Genomic DNA, 15,760 nt, shown 5'->3' with positions numbered 1-15,760 from the left:
TCAAAGTCACAATATTACCCCAGCCCTTTCGGTAAAATTTGAAAAACTGTTAGAATGTTGAACAAAAACCAAGACTTGAAAGGTTGAGTAAAGATTGTGGTGGTGACCTGGAACATAATTTGTGACTTGAATACTAACACACTGTTTCGGATAACTGATACATGCGTTTCAAGTTCTAATTTCTGATTTCAATCTAGGTTTTTAACAAATGCAAACTCCAAGAACAGTTCCGAAATGTATTAGAAAAAATTAAAGGGAATAATATGTTTCTTTTGAAAAAATAAAAGTATTTTTAAACCAAATGACAAAGTTGATTACCCATGGAATTGAACAGCTAGAACAATTGTTTAATTTCAAACCCAAAACTCCCATACCCCTACCCCGTAGAGGCATCTTGATGATTTGAAATGATAAAAGAATGGGCTACATTTGGACTGACAATATACACAATATTCTTTGAGATGATGGTTTATGGGTTCTTAGAAGATACATAGTGTGTAAGCAACTCTAGGACAGAATGAAGTGGGTTGAATTACAACATTATGAGAAAAAAAAAAACTTTAACTTCCTGCTCTTGAGTGGAGCACTGCAATAATGATCTCTGGCATGCTGCTGGAAGCACTATGTGAGGATATAATCAACTTCAAAAACCTTTCCTTTGGAAACCTTCTCTCTTTTTCTAACATTACTGAGAATATTTGAAATGCAAAGTTGTTTGGAAGGAAAATAAATTGCACTTGGGAAAAAAAGGAGTATCTATAAATAAGAGAAAGCAGCTTCTAGGCAAAGTGAGTGTTGATCCACTGATATTTGTGTTATGGGAGTAGTTCAATCACTTTCCTCTACCAATATTAATTAATTGCTACATTCTTCCTTCCATACTATCATTAAAAAAGGAAATCACATCTCTATTGGTTGTTCAATCCATTAAAACTTAGATGTTTAAGATCCCGTTCGGTAACCATTTTGTTTTTTCTTTTTGGATTTTGAAAATTAAGTAGGTTCTCCTTATCATTTACAATGATTTGCATCTTTATTAAGTTTATTAAGTAGAGTGGTTGGATTTTTAATCAAATTTCTAAAACAAAAAACACATTTCTAAAGGTTACTTTTTTTTAGTTTTTAAAATTTTTCTTGGTTATCTAAATTATTAGTAAAAAATAGATAACAAAGTTGGAAATTGGAGGTGTAAGTAGTATCTATATGCTTAATTTTAGAAAACAAAATGGTTACCAAAACGAGCCTTAAATTATTTATTTAGTTAATTTGAAAAGATATCGAATTTCTCGAGGAAGCTATTAGATGCAGAGTTGCAAGTTCAAGGACATATTTGATACTTTCAAAGCTAAAGAACCTACTAGGATAAAAAATTGAAAGTTTAGGACCTAGACATAGACATATTAGACTCAGAATTAAAAATTTAAATGTTAATTGTTGATATAATTAAATTTACCATAACATATTAGCTTAAGCTTTTAGGTCGGTCGGTACTTTGACATAGTGAGCGTGCAGGAAATCCTATTTACAAACTCTTGTATTGTTATTTACTCCCTGTTTAGTATTGATGGTTCAATCAGTGATTTGACTAATAGTAAACCGGTGACCAATCTGGAGTTATGAGTCATCCACTAAGTAGAGGCATCCATTAAAACCAGTGGAATGGTTGACTTGCTTGTGGTTCATTTTTCTCAAGTGTTAAGTGAAGGATGCTTTCAACACCATCATTTTCTTATGTTGTTCTAAATAGGGAATAAATTAAGACAGGACCAATTATTAAGAATCAAGGGACTTTTCACAATCTTTGATGAAGCTAAGACAATACAAGTTCATAAATTTATCTCTAGTGGCATACATGTGAGGATTTTTCTCTCATTTTTATTGGATTTGTTTGATGATGATGAAGAGAAGCAAAAATAACATTCTTTCAAAAGTAACCTGTCCCTTCATCACCATTTTGTATATAAATATTTTAGTCTATTTTTTTGGATTTTTCAAGATCAGCATAGTACTGACTGATCCATCCTTCGATGATGCTAACCTCTTTCTCTCTTTGTTCCACTAGCCATTGGGGATCGGTTTCGTTTGCTCGTAAAATGTCCAAACAATGGGAACCTGAAGTATTCAAAGTAAATCATCTTAAAAAGAAGAAAGAATTTATGACTATGAGTCAATGAGGAAAGACAAAAATGAAACTGAAAACAAAAAAGAAGAAGATTGTTACCATTGAGTGTATGAACTGCAAGAAGACTGTCAGATAAGTTTTGCAATACTCTGTAGTCATAGATAGGGAGAGAAATGTGAGATTAAGCCCAAGTAAAATTGTTCTTCTTTATGTGTTATGACATCATTGAGAGTGATTTTGAAATGGTTAAAATCATTTTTGCTATGTTTAAGATTGTTTCCAAATGCTTTTTAATCATTTAAAGTCAATTTTGATGGTATGAAAATTGAGCTAAGTGTAAAACCAAGTACTAAATTGATTTTGAATTATTAAAGGCATGTTTGTATAATTTTGTTGATGAAAAAAAATATTTTAACTATTTTAAAATTACTTCCAACATGCTCTTACGTATCAGGGACTTTGGTTTTGTTTACCCGCCACTGCTATAAGGATCTCTGAGTCCATTGGAGAAAATGATATTGCTGCCAAATCTCTGAAGGATGAGTTTTATGTCCTGCATTTTGAATGGAGATAAGAAAGAGTGGAGAAAGGAAAGCCATTTTTGCAATAAATTTGTTTTCAATGCATCTGATAACCATTTTGTTTATCATTTTCTTTCTTTAAAATGAAACTTATAAGCCCTACTTCTACTGTTTACTTATAGCTTCCTCGCTTCCTTGCCTACTTTTTAAAACGTCTCCAATAACCGAGCCAAATTTTGAAAATTAAAATTTGTTTTGTTTTTTAAATTTGGTTTAGAATTCAAACGTGTATTTTTAAATTGAAAAACTAACCATAAACTGTGAGAAACTGGTATAATTTTCAAAAGCAAAAAACAAAAGATGAAATAGTTATCAAACGGGACCTATATTGTCAGTCAAAAAATGAGAGAGATGGTTGAAGTGCATACATTGCCTCCATAATAGGTGGTGACCCAGTGAGGCCGCGGAGAAACGCCGTATAACTGATAGCAGTAATCTATGAAGCTTCTAAGGTCAAAAGTGATGGGAGGAAACATAGTATCATTGCTTGTGCTCATTGGCATCACCATCTCACTGCATCTCTGGAATACACAGAAGCTTCTTCAGTGTAGAAACAATCATAATCTTCACTACTAAGTTTCAAACTAAACCGAAATGTTTTGATTCAACAAATTTTAAGGATTATATTTCTATAATTTCACCAGCATTCATAGATGTAGAAATCAAAAGTCAAAAGTACTAATAGAATGAATAAAAAGAAGGGGATATAATGATTAATGAATCCTCTTTTACATCTCCTCTGATAAGACAAGTAGATCTCTGTTGGCCATGCAAAGGAGGTCAGAGACAAATTTTAACATGCTTTTCTCTTGTAAATCGGCACTAAATTAATTTTCCTTTCATGTAATCTCACTAATAACAACTTCCATAATTGAATTGAATAGGATTTCCTGGTTTATTACTCATATATTGATGTTTTGAAGAAAGATTTACCTGCCATCTCCATCCTACGTCGGTTTCAGTATCGTTTCTCGGCCCAATGTTGTAGCAGGGTAGATTTCCTTTATAAGCAAATACACCTGCAGCTACTTTGCTAATAATTCCACTGCCAGGAGAAGCTCCATCAATGCCACCACAGATTCTAGTGACTGGATATCTTGGTGGGTGGTTGTATTGGGCTGCACCAGCATACATAGACCACAAATAGTCTTCCAGTTGAGAGGAACTATTCAAAGGACTAAAACAAGGAAAGAGAACAAAACAAATGACATGAAAAATACAGCTTTGCTTAACTTCACTAAATTTGGATATGGGAAACCATTCAAATACCTGCATGTTTTGAACTCTTTGCTAAGAATGGAAAGTCCATTAGGCTTAGAAGCAATTGTTTCAATTTTTGACCACGAATCCCGAATAGTTTCATAGCAAGTCTCACTAACTTCCTGCAAATTCAGTCACATTTTTTTTTTCAAAACATTACAAGATGAAATAGATGATGCATGATTCTAGGATCTTACTCTAAAATCTTTGGTGGCGATAGAATAGTATCCATTATGTGGCGTGATATCCTCGAAGTAAAGAATTGGAGCCGAAGATGCAAGAGCTCCTAGTGCCACATGAGGATATTTAAGACGGAACCATGCAGCCAACACTGTATACATAATATATATGTTATGTAATTATATACATAAAGGATGCAATAGAGTTTGGAGATTTTGAATGATAAGTTGCTTACTTCCTCCATATGATCCACCAAGAACGATTACAGGAGAATCTTTAGCATGATACTTCTGTTTTAAATGTAGAAGAACAGCTGCATAATCTGCTATTGCTTGAGCCGAGCTGAAATACCCTAAAGTGCTTGCGTTCTTAAGTGCCTCTTCTCTTGATCCAAAAGGCATCGATTTCCCATAATATCGATGCTAATGAGAAAACAAGTGTTAGACCAAAAAAAGATTATGTTAAAATTCTAAAGCATATGGACTAAATGAATTCATGGAAGTCGTTACCTCGATATAAACAAGAAGAGCATCAAATCGAACAGCATTATCAGTCATGAATCCTATAGCGTTCAAATCGCCTTCTAGTGGACCTTCAGCACCCAAGTAGGCAAGAATCGGAGCGCTAGAATTTGCTCCACCCCAATACTTAAAATTGATTATATATCTATGAGGGAAGCATGTGTAGCTTTCAGGCCTATAGTTGAAGTGATCCAATGATTGATTATAATAAAATGTCTTGAAATCATCTGAAATAGATGAAGATATAGCTTCAGCATTATGTAGAAACGTTCTGCCAATTGGACTCAGCCTTGGGATTCTATACTGTGTAGCAGTAACACAGTTTGAAAGGATGAAAAGTATAAAAGGAACCCATGGGGATGATGAAAACATGGGAAAACTCATGGTAGGATGTTTGCTTCGGTAATGCTTGGCCTTGGTTTTCTCAAACAAAGAGCTCCTTTATATAACAAAAAGTTTCCCTCAAGTTTGTTCTGATTTTCAAACTGACTTTTGATCAAATAGTCACAACTTGTCACTAATAGTAACTGGGGAGTACAACCAAGATTTTCCATTGAAGTATTACCTCTTAGTTTAAGGGATTATGAAGTTAAAAGGTTGGAAAACAAATAATCATTTTATCTCTCTTTGTTGTCCATTAACATTTGGATGAACGAATCATCCACTGACCGCAAGCAAGCAACATGGTGAAATTGTTGACTTGATTTGATTGCAGGAGAGAAAGTTGTAGAGCTTTCATCTGCATAACATGCTTCAAGTGCCAGAAAAAGACACTCTCAACAGCATCATTTCCAAATGTGCAATAAAATTGTGGTCCCTTGTCAAACTTTTACTTATCTTGTTCTTAAAACCAGTTCAAGGTTCTCAGTTTGTTGGTTCCATTTAGTTTTAGAATAGTGTCTTCAGACAAATTAAGTAAAAGAAAAAATTGTAACCTTAAGATCCTTAAAGAAAATCTTAAGATCTTGATAGCATCAAATGTGCTAGAAGCTTAAAGAGAAACAGAAAACGCAGCAGAAAAGGACAGTAAGAACATTTTATTTCTTATTCTTTGATGGAATCACAACATATCATGCTTTTCATTCTCTTGTGTATAGGTACTGTACAATGAAAAAGAGCAAGAAAATCAATATTTACAAACTTGAATTCCTTTTGTTCGCCATCGATGTTTTCTATTTTTTGTAGTTTGCCAAATCTGCATAATACTTATCGATCCATTCTTTAATGATACGAACCTCAGTCTTCCTTTGTGTAACCAACCATTCTGGATCCATTCTATTTGAACTTAGGATGTCTAAGCAATGAGACCCTGCATAATTCAAAATGTATTAGTTAGAACAAAATCCGATGCCAGCCTAAATTTCCTGGTATATTTTTTCTAGCATTCTTTTTTGTGGCAAACAAACTAAAAAGTCAATAAGTAAAGCCAATGGATTAAAATTCTAGACACAAAAAGTTTTAAAACAGGAATAGCATGACAATGATAAACTTGCATAACAAATAGAGGTCAAGGCATTACCATTTGCTGTATACACTGCTGGGAGACTGTCTGAAATATTGTGTAATACTCTAAAGTCAAAAAGAGAGATATAATCAAGGCCAAGTAAAAGGTAATCCTTTTATTTGTTATGAATACAGATTCCTATCGTGTTTACCCGCCAATACTATAAGGATCTTTGAGTCCATTGGAAAAGATAATGTTGCTAGCAAATCTGTGAAGAATGAGATGTACATCCTGCAATTTGAATTTAGAAAGAAAAAATAAACATAATTAAGTAAGTAATTCTTACAGATAAGGAAATCATTTTTTTTTCCTATAGAAAAGTAGATCGTTGTGTTGAAAAGAGAATAGTTAAAATGCATACATCGCCGCCATAATAGGTGGTAACCCAATGAGGCCTAGGGGTAACACCGTATAATTGATTGCAGTAAATGCTGAAGCTTTCATGGTCAAACGTTCGTGGTGGAAACATAGTATCATTGGATGTGCTTATTGGCATCACCATCTCACTGCATCGCTGAGTATAAGAAGAAGCTTTTTTAGTATATAAACAAATCATGATCTTCTGCATTATATACTTTGAGATCCATATGTAATTTGATTGGCTTTGTCAAAAGAAAAACAAGCCATTCTTGTGTTATCAATCATATCTAGATTAAGAATGAGCTGAGATTTTATTCTATTTTTTTCATCTTCAAAACTTATGTGCAATAGAACATAAAAACTAATTTCCAAAATAATGTCAATGATCTTTTTTTTTCCTTCCATAAAGAAGATTGAAATAGAGATTAGGGAAACCTATTTTCTATTTTGCATCTTCTTGTAAGACCCCCTTGGGAAAAATATTAGGATCATTACTATGGTTATTACAAGGGATATACTAGTAATTAGATAGTAGTTTTGTTAAGGTTTTTAGTTAAAAATAGAGAGAGAGAGAGAGTGGGTTGAGAGCAGGGGGGAAGAACTTTATGGGATTTTCTTTCGGAAATTTGGGAGAGACTAACCCTATGATATTACAACACATTTCTATATATTTCCATAATTGAGTGATTTTGAGTTTCCTGTGTGTTCTTGAGCGTTTCCTTGTTAGGAGGTATACTAGCACTTCTCTAATAAGACAAGACGACGTAGAAGGTGAAGGAGGTCCAATACAACTCTCCATATATGCTGGGTTTTTACCTATCAAACCTACAGGACAAAGTTTTCTTTCCTTCTCCATGTAATCAAATTAATAATAATAGTGAGTTATCTAGTGAGATCAATTCAGTGTAAGAAAAATAGATATGTGAACCAGAGGGCTCACATATTAAGAAATCTTACCTGCCATTGCCAGCCTACGGTAGTTTCAGTTGTATTTATGGGCTCATTAATATAACAAGAGAGATTTCCTCTATAAGCAAATACACCTGCAGCTATTTTGCCGAGTGTTCCATTGGAATAAGTTCGATCAATGGCATCACAGATCCTGGTGACTGGATAACTGGAGGGGTGGTTGTATTGGGCAGCACTTGCATACATGAACCACAAGTAGTTTTCCAGCTGTGTGGAACTTCTTAAAGGACTAGAAAATAAACAGAGGAGAGATGAAAAATAAAAACAAAACAAAGATGAGTGAATGTACTTCATTGAATTTAAACAAGAGTCGCAGAATTCACTACCTGCATGTTTTGAACTCTTTGTCAAGAACAGAAAGGCCATTGGGTTGAGAGGCAACTGTTTCTATTTCAGACCATGACTCCCTAATAGTTTCATAGCAAGTCTGACTGACTTCCTGCCAATTCAGTTTACATATTAGTTCCAAAACAAAAAAGCTAACCATGAAACAAGGAAGGGACGAAGGATTTAGCTTCTTACTCTAAAATCCTTGGTGACAGTAACATAGTATCCATTTTGTGGTGTGATATCGTTGAAGTAAAGAATTGGAGCTGAAGAAGCTAGAGCTCCTAGTGCCACATGAGGATATTTAAGACGAAACCATGTAGCCAACACTGTAAACAAAAGATATATACATGTCTTGTTAGGTAATCCATATTAAGAAGTACGAGGACTTTGAACGATAATGTCTTGTTAGGTAATTGATATTAAGAAGTACAAGGACTTTGAATGATAAATTACTCACTTCCTCCATATGATCCACCGATAACGATCACAGGAGAATACTTAGCATTAAACTCATTTTTTACATGAATAAGAATGGCTGCATAATCCGCTATTGCTTGTGCTGAGTTAAAATATCCAAGAGTGCTTGCATTTCTTAGTGCTTCTTTCCTTGATCCAAATGGTATTGATTTTCCATAGTACCTATGCTGGCAAGATGGCATAGATTTTAGACCATAACTACTTATTAAGACTCTATAACAACAAAAATGGATTAAAGACCGCAGACCGGTGTGAGTTGGCATTTACCTCAATGTATACTAGAAGAGCATTGAACTTGACAGCGTTATCTGTCATAAACCCAATAGCATTCATAGCAGAATCTATTGGTGCTTCAGGACCCAAGTAAGCAAGAATTGGAGCACTCGAATTTGCACCGCCCCAGTACTTGAAGTTGATTATATATCTTTGAGGAAATGTTGTGTAGCTTTCAGGCCTATAGTTGAAATGATCAAGAGTTTGATTGAAATAAAATGTCTTGAAATCATCAGAAGGAGGTAATTCCAAAGCTTTAGAATGATATAGAAACTTTTCACCAATAGGACTAAGCCTTGGGATTCTAAACTGGAAAGCAGTGACAGAGTTTGAAAGAAATAAAAGTAGAAATGGAAGCCATGGGGAAGAACACATTGGAAACCTCATGCCAGAATGCTTGTTATGACTATCTTTCAAGCTTTGTCACTTATTGCAAAGAAAGCTTAATCTTAATATAAACAAAAAAGGATAATTATCAAACGGTTGAGAAACAAGCTTCAACTTACAATTAATTGTGATCAGATATTAATATAGTTAGTAGGTGAGACCAAGTTTGTGCAATAGAAAGTCTTTGCAAAAATGTATGTGGTCCTGTTCTTATTAAAGATTGGCCATTGGCTGCCCAGATGAAAGTGAAATGTGTGGAAGTTAGCATACTTAAAGAGACTAATCTTCTCATATAAGTTTAAGAAATTGGAGAAATATGTCTGACCAAGTCCATGTAGATCAATATAATTGCAATTGGAAACTTCACAAACTATACTGTTATACATACAATCAAATGGAGAATGAAAAGAAATTAGAATAGTCTTTTATAAATCGTTCAACATTATGACCAATCAAAATGCTACATTTATTGTTGTTATTATTATTATTTTAACAGAAAACAATAGGATGGCATCATAAATTGTTTGTATGAACACGAAATGAATTCAATGTAAGAAAAAGACTTATAAGAGAGAAATTCAACCTTGATTCCTTCTCCTCCATGAATATGCTGCATTCACAAGACAATTAGATATCATGAAGCATCAGTGCATGTGTTTGTCGATCCAAGCATAGCTTAGTTGCACTAATTAGCATCTTAAAAGTTGATGGTTGGATTCCGTTGAACAAAAAAAAGATGTTGTGCCTGTTTAATGAATAATACTGAAAATGAAAAACTTGTATTTTTCCGAGAAACAATCTACAAGCCAGAAGTGAAGCCGACTATTGAAATTTGGGCACCAAGAAGAAAAAGGCATATGTCAGAGGAGGAGGTCATCAAATGACAACTTACTACTACAGTTTCCATCCATTTTTCTTTTTTGTTAATCAATTTTCTTTTTTCTTTTGAGTATGTCAAAGCTCATCAAATGTTACCTTTGCTCTAAAATCACAATCTCTTCATGTATGATCTAATAAGCTCTAGAACAGTGCCTTCAGACATACAAAGAAAATGTAAAAGCAGAGCACAAGAGCGTCAACTTTATTAATCAGAAGCAAGAAGCTTACAAAGAGGATATAAAATACAGCAATAATCTTTTATTTCTCATTCTATGATGGGTCGTTACAAGTTCGTCAAACGGATAGCTCATATTACAAGTTCATCAGGTTTTTCATTCCCTTTTGTGTAGTGTGGATATTGTATAATGGTGCTGAAGAGCAGAAAAGGTATTCTTTACAAACTAGAATGTCTTCAATCACCTTTGGGTGTGATTTCTATTGTTTGTACTTTTTCAAATCTGCATAATACTCGCTGATCCATCCTTTAATGATACCAACCTCAGTCTTTCTCTGTGTCACTAACCATTCAGGATCAGTTTCATGTGCCTTTAAGATGTCCAAGCAATGAGATCCTACAGAAACCAAAATGTATCAGTGAGAATAATAGAACTCGCCCATTGATTTCCCTATAGAATTGTTTTTAATTGAAAAAATGTTCGGAAATATTTTCAAATATAGCAAAATATCTTTGTATACCAGTGATGGACAATGATAGACACCGATAGATAGAGACATTTTGCTATATTTATATATAAGTTGACTCATTCTTCTATATATGAAAACAACCTGCGGTTTATTTGGTGTCAAACAAACTCAAAAGTGATGCTATTGTAATACAACTATTAACAATTATTGCTAGTGTTATACTGTTATGGTAAGGCAATGATGTTTTAACTGTGAATCAATGGGAAAGAAAAAACCAAAGCAGATGGTAAAACCAATCAACTAAAACCCTCCAAAACACAAAAGCTATATATCTCAATTGGCATAAATGAGAATGAAAAGCTTTCAAAACATAGAGATGAATGCATTACCATTTGTCGTATGCACCGCAAGGAGACTGTCTGATATGCTGTGCAATACCCTGGAGTCAGAGAAAGACAAATACTTAAGGCCAAGCAAAACTAATCATCTTCATCTGTTTATAAATCAGGGTTCCTGCTTTGTTTACCCGGCAATACTGTAAGGGTCTTTGAGTCCATTGGAAAAAATTATGTTGCTCCCGAATCTCTGAAGGACGAGTCTTATATCCTACAGTTTAAAAATTTAGAAAGACAGCAAACTTCCTTTTATGTACATAAGGAAAAACTTTTGTTCAAACAAACTAGAAGAGTCTCCTATTAAAAAAGAGAAGGGAGAGATTGAAATGCATACATGGCCTCCATAGTAGGTGGTAGCCCAATGGGGCCTGGGAGGAACACCATAAAGTCTATTGCAATAATTGATGACGCTTTGAAGGTCAAAAGGGTATGGTGGAAACATATCATCATCTGAACTTATTGGCATCACCATCTCACTGCATGACTAAGTACAAGACCAAGCTCTTCAGTGTATGAACAGTCTTTTCTATAGGGAAAAAAATAATATTTCATTGATCGCACAAAGTATTACAAAAGAGAATCCCAATGTTTAACTCCTAAAGGTGGCCTTGAGGCTTTACCTTTTGAAGAGGCAAGGTGGTATGAGGCGTCATAAAAAAATATTCTAGAACTTCTAAATTGGTACAACCAAGTACTGGTAAACATGATTGTCAATATAAAAGTGAACAGAAAATGAGAAAATGCACCCCACAAATTACACTAAATCAAAAATTATAAAAGAAATATTTATCATCACTACCACTACTATTATCATTACTAGGATTGAGTTATAATATAAATTCTTGCCTTCACAACAGTAAAAGTAGTCCTAATTCAAACTGTTACATCTCAAACCTTAATATTCTTTTGAGAAGCTTGGCAAATCATTATTATTTTTCTAATCATTAGACGAGACATGTAGATTTTAAGCCTCCACGTTTTTCCATGAAGGCGTAAGCTTCTTTATGAGAGGTGTAAGCCTCTTATATATGATTCAACGAAGGCATGTGGATTTTAAGCCTCTTATATATGAGAGGTGTAAGCCTCTTATATATGATTCAACGAAGGCATAAGTCTTGAGGCTAAAACTTAAAATTTTGACTCAAGGAAGGCTAAAAATGTGAGTTAAATTTTCCGGTGATCAATTTACTATCAGAAAACATACACGTAAAATTAAGAAGCTCTAATTTGGTTCATTTTATATACTGATGTATCTAAAAAAAAAAAGTACCTGCCATCTCCATCCTACATCAGTTTCTGTTTCATTTCTGGGTTCATTAATATAACAGGAGATACTCCCTCTGAAAGCAAATACCCCTGCAGCTATTTTGCTAAGTGTTCCATTTACAGAATAAGTTCCATCGATGGCATCACATATTCTCGTGACTGGATATTTAGGCGGATGGTTATATTGAGCTGCACTGGCGTACATGGACCACAAGTAGTCTTCCAACTCAAAGTATCCTCTTAAAGGACTAGAAAAGGGGAATAGGAGAAGGCAAAAAACAAAGCAGACAAAACGAAACAAACAGATGTTAAGTACAACAATGTATAACTTCATTGAATTTTGGAGAAGAGGCATAATTTGTTACCGGCATGTTTTGAATTCTTGGTCGAGAATGGAGAGACCGTTCGGCTGAGAAGCAACTGTTTTAATCTCTGACCACGATTTCTTAATAGTTTCGTAGCAAGTTTCACTGAGACCCTACAATCCCCATATTTTTGTTTTAAAACATAAAGAACTGACTTAAAAAGAAAAGTATGTGAAACTTCCAAAATCTTACTCTAAAGTCTTTGGTGACCACAGAATAGTATCCATCCTGTGGTGTGATATCGTCGAAATAAAGGATTGGAGCTGAAGATGCAAGAGCTCCTAGTGCTACATGAGGGTATTTAAGACGGAACCATGAAGCCAACACTGAAAAATAAAAAATACATACATTGTCATGTTAAAAATTGGATGTAATTTGTTATGGAATTTGTGTATTTTTACTGTCAAACCACTTACTTCCTCCATATGATCCACCAATAACAATTACAGGAGAATAATTAGCATGAAACTCCTTTTTTACATGTATAAGAATGGCAGCATAATCAGCTATCGCTTGTGCTGAATTAAAGTATCCAAGAGTGCTTGCATTGCCCAATGCTTCGTCCCTTGATCTAAATGGAATTGATTTTCCATAGTACCGATGCTGTTAAGATGACAAACGGTCTTTAGACTTTAGTAACTCTAAAATATAATCTAGAAGATTTGTTTGAGTTAAACTTTACCTCAATATAAATTAAAAGAGCATTAAACTGAATGGCGTTATCAGTCAAAAACCCAATAAAATTTAAATCACCATCTATTGGTGCTTCAGCACCCAAGTAAGCAAAAATTGGTGCGCTCGAATTCGGACCACCCCAATACTTGAAGTTGATTATATATCTTTGAAGGAATGTTGTGTAGCTTTCAGGTCTATAATTGAAATGATCAAGTGTTTGATTGTAATAATAAGTCTTGAAATCATCCGAAGGAAGCGAATACAAAGCTCGAGAATGATGCAGAAACTTTTCACCAATAGGACTAAGCCTTGGGAATCTATTATGCTGCAAAGAAGTTACAACAGAGGTTGAAAGAACAAAAAGTAAAAAAGGAATCCACGGGGAAGAAAACATAGGAAACCTCATGGCTGATTGACTATTTATGAAAAATGTTTCATGCTTTGTCATTTGTTGCAAAGAAAGCCTTATATAACAAAAAAATTCCCCTTATTGTATTTTAATTTTAATTATTTTTTAAAAAATGGAGTATATATGATTACACAACACAAACAGATAGTTACTGGATAGAAATATAATAAGTTGGGGAGACTAAATTTTTGGCATTAAAGAAATCTTTGCAAGAAACGTCTGTTGTTACAGAAAGCGAAATGCATTGGAAAAGTAGTAGCATTCCAATTATTCAAGTATATTGCGAGAAATGTATGTATGACCAAATCAATGTAACCCAAAGATAATCTGACCAATTACAAATGGAGGCTTCGGAAATCATTCCACATATAAACCAAACCCAACGAATGATGTAATATGGATTGGATAAATATATAAATTGGTTGAATTCAACTTCTTAGCCCCAAATGACCTAAAAGGTTAAAGCTCGCGAAGGTAATTAGAGTTCGAACACAGAATTTACTTATAAACCCGTTCTAATATCATCTTAAATAAGCTATTGAAACCAAAAGCTTAAGTTTATGAGTTTAGATAAATTTAATCGTTTGATAACAAAAATTGATATGAATGTTGATAAGCGTAGGAAAAGTAATTGGATGGAATTATAAAGAAGAAGCAATATATGAAATGAATAAAGAGAAGAAGAACCAGAAGAGACAGAAATTAGACCTTGATATTATCTCCTCTTCAGCGAATATGAACAAGAAGAAGAAGCAACGGTGTGGATATTGGGCCCGTTTGGTAACATTTCTGTTCCCTGTTTCCTGTTTCCTGTTTTCTGTTTCTTGTTCCCTGTTTCTTCTTTCTTTAGAACAAGAAACAGGAATATGTTTGATAACTGTTTCTGTTTCTTGTTTCTTTAAAAAAAGAAACAGAAACAGAAAATGTGTTTGGTAACTGTTTCTTGTTTCCTGTTTTTATTATTTATTGTTTAATAGTTTTGTTTGATTGCTCATCTTCAAGATTTATTTTTATTTTATTCACATGTAATTCAATTAAACATTAAGTTAAAATTTATGTCCTGCATTAAACATAAAAATGAAAATTATCAAAAGTACTTTATATCATTTAATACAAAAAGTCCTAGTGCACAAATAAAAGAAATAACATAAACATAAAATTGTATCTATCCTTCAAATGTTGCCCAAATTTGATTTGCAATATCATCTCTCGCTCGGGCCATTTCTCGTAAATGCTGTCGACTCACATCTAATTCAATTATATCCCTCTGCAAATTGGCCGAAAAATTATGTGTATCTTCAACGATCATTAATTCATTGCTAAAGTCATTGAAAAGATCATCTTCACGATCATTCAATCTAATATAATTGTGAACTGTGCAACATGCTATCGGTATATATTTTTGTGTCTTGATCGGGTACGGAGGCATTTGCTTAAGAATAGGAAATCGAGCCTTCAGCACACCAAAACAACGTTCGATGACATTTCGCAGTGAAGAATGTCGATAATTAAACACTTCTTCTCTACCTCGAGGGCGATGTCTCCTTTCTCTAAAATCTCGTAAATGATATCTTTGACCTCGAAATGGTGCTAAAAATCCTGGCATATTTGAATATCCTGAGTCGACAAGATAGTATTGATCTGCATGTAATAAAGCAAATAAAAAATTATCATAAACTCAAATATGGAATTAAAGTTTTGAAAAACACATAATTACTTACCTCTCTTAGGCATAGGAAATTTATTCTCGGGATTCTTGATACATTCTTGGAGTATACGAGAATCATTGGCCGATCCTTCCCAACCAGACATGACATACGTGAATAACATATCAAATGAACAAACACACATTATATTCCATGTTGTGTTAGTTTTTCTTCCACGAAACGGTATTTGTTCATTTTGGGGAATGCTTGCAGCAACATGAGTGCCATCAATAGCACCAATACAATCCTAAAGGATAATAAAAAAACATAAATATATTTCTAAACATTATATTTCTGAAAATAAATCAAAACGTTAAGGCATTACCTTAAAGAAAGGGTAATATTTTGAATTTGATACGATCTCCGTTGCTACAGTGTCCATATTGGGTGGACGAATAATTTCTCCACCAAGCTTGCAAACTTTCCTCAAAACCTTGTTAAAAGCTAGAGAAATAG

At 33.7% G+C, this 15,760-nt stretch overlaps 3 protein-coding genes across 5 annotated transcripts; all 3 read right to left on the bottom strand.

The window, feature by feature from the left end:
- Positions 1-1,770: 1,770 nt before the first annotated feature.
- On the bottom strand, positions 1,771-9,689 carry LOC103497994 (uncharacterized). Of its 3 annotated transcripts, XM_051091789.1 has the most exons (10): positions 9,548-9,689; positions 4,653-4,839; positions 4,379-4,565; positions 4,161-4,294; positions 3,973-4,085; positions 3,637-3,880; positions 3,072-3,224; positions 2,596-2,675; positions 2,222-2,271; positions 1,771-2,112 (listed from the first exon to the last, which is right to left on the bottom strand). In XM_051091789.1, exons 1-10 carry the CDS (start codon positions 9,565-9,567, stop codon positions 1,970-1,972), a joined length of 1,311 nt encoding a protein of 436 aa, XP_050947746.1. In that variant the 5' UTR covers positions 9,568-9,689; the 3' UTR covers positions 1,771-1,969. The 3 variants fall into 3 exon arrangements, 2 of the variants coding, with proteins under 2 accessions (XP_050947746.1, XP_008458663.1); XM_008460441.3 differs by lacking the exon at positions 9,548-9,689 and having other exon boundaries at positions 4,653-5,546; XR_001763805.2 differs by lacking the exon at positions 9,548-9,689 and having other exon boundaries at positions 2,021-2,112; positions 2,570-2,675; positions 4,653-5,546.
- Positions 5,686-9,075, bottom strand: LOC103497993 (uncharacterized). Its single transcript, XM_008460440.3, has 9 exons — positions 8,572-9,075; positions 8,285-8,471; positions 8,020-8,153; positions 7,824-7,936; positions 7,486-7,726; positions 6,530-6,682; positions 6,320-6,399; positions 6,184-6,233; positions 5,686-5,973 (listed from the first exon to the last, which is right to left on the bottom strand). The coding sequence occupies exons 1-9, from the start codon at positions 8,962-8,964 to the stop codon at positions 5,837-5,839; spliced, it is 1,488 nt and encodes a 495-aa protein (XP_008458662.1). The 5' UTR covers positions 8,965-9,075; the 3' UTR covers positions 5,686-5,836.
- Positions 9,690-10,018: 329 nt separating the features above from the next.
- LOC103497995 (uncharacterized) lies at positions 10,019-15,686 on the bottom strand. Its single transcript, XM_051079289.1, has 12 exons — positions 15,630-15,686; positions 15,320-15,551; positions 14,845-15,239; positions 13,197-13,514; positions 12,931-13,117; positions 12,707-12,840; positions 12,515-12,627; positions 12,154-12,397; positions 11,218-11,367; positions 11,015-11,094; positions 10,878-10,927; positions 10,019-10,415 (listed from the first exon to the last, which is right to left on the bottom strand). Exons 1-12 carry the CDS (start codon positions 15,684-15,686, stop codon positions 10,279-10,281), a joined length of 2,097 nt encoding a protein of 698 aa, XP_050935246.1. The 3' UTR covers positions 10,019-10,278.
- Positions 15,687-15,760: the final 74 nt, after the last annotated feature.

Source organism: Cucumis melo, chromosome 11 (assembly GCF_025177605.1).
Source record: "Cucumis melo cultivar AY chromosome 11, USDA_Cmelo_AY_1.0, whole genome shotgun sequence".
Classification (NCBI taxonomy): Eukaryota; Viridiplantae; Streptophyta; class Magnoliopsida; order Cucurbitales; family Cucurbitaceae; genus Cucumis; species Cucumis melo.
This window is presented reverse-complemented; position numbering and strand designations above follow the sequence as displayed.

What these genes read in the sequence shown, in the direction of transcription:
- LOC103497994 (XM_008460441.3), bottom strand. Translation starts at nt 5,048, where the DNA reads ATGAGTTTTCCCATGTTTTCATCATCCCCATGGGTTCCTTTTATACTT. An exon ending in TCGCCACCAAAGATTTTAGA is followed by an intron (nt 4,086 to 4,160) that starts GTAAGATCCTAG and finishes CTGAATTTGCAG; the next exon opens with GAAGTTAGTGAGACTTGCTA. An exon ending in TGCAGTTCATACACTCAATG is followed by an intron (nt 2,113 to 2,221) that starts GTAACAATCTTC and finishes TGAATACTTCAG; the next exon opens with GTTCCCATTGTTTGGACATT.
- LOC103497993 (XM_008460440.3), bottom strand. Translation starts at nt 8,964, where the DNA reads ATGAGGTTTCCAATGTGTTCTTCCCCATGGCTTCCATTTCTACTTTTA. An exon ending in CTGTCACCAAGGATTTTAGA is followed by an intron (nt 7,937 to 8,019) that starts GTAAGAAGCTAA and finishes CTGAATTGGCAG; the next exon opens with GAAGTCAGTCAGACTTGCTA. An exon ending in AAAGAGTTCAAAACATGCAG is followed by an intron (nt 7,727 to 7,823) that starts GTAGTGAATTCT and finishes TTTATTTTCTAG; the next exon opens with TCCTTTAAGAAGTTCCACAC.
- LOC103497995 (XM_051079289.1), bottom strand. Translation starts at nt 15,686, where the DNA reads ATGGACACTGTAGCAACGGAGATCGTATCAAATTCAAAATATTACCCT. An exon ending in ATTTCCTATGCCTAAGAGAG is followed by an intron (nt 15,240 to 15,319) that starts GTAAGTAATTAT and finishes TATTACATGCAG; the next exon opens with ATCAATACTATCTTGTCGAC. An exon ending in GGGATATAATTGAATTAGAT is followed by an intron (nt 13,515 to 14,844) that starts GTGAGTCGACAG and finishes ACTTCTTTGCAG; the next exon opens with CATAATAGATTCCCAAGGCT.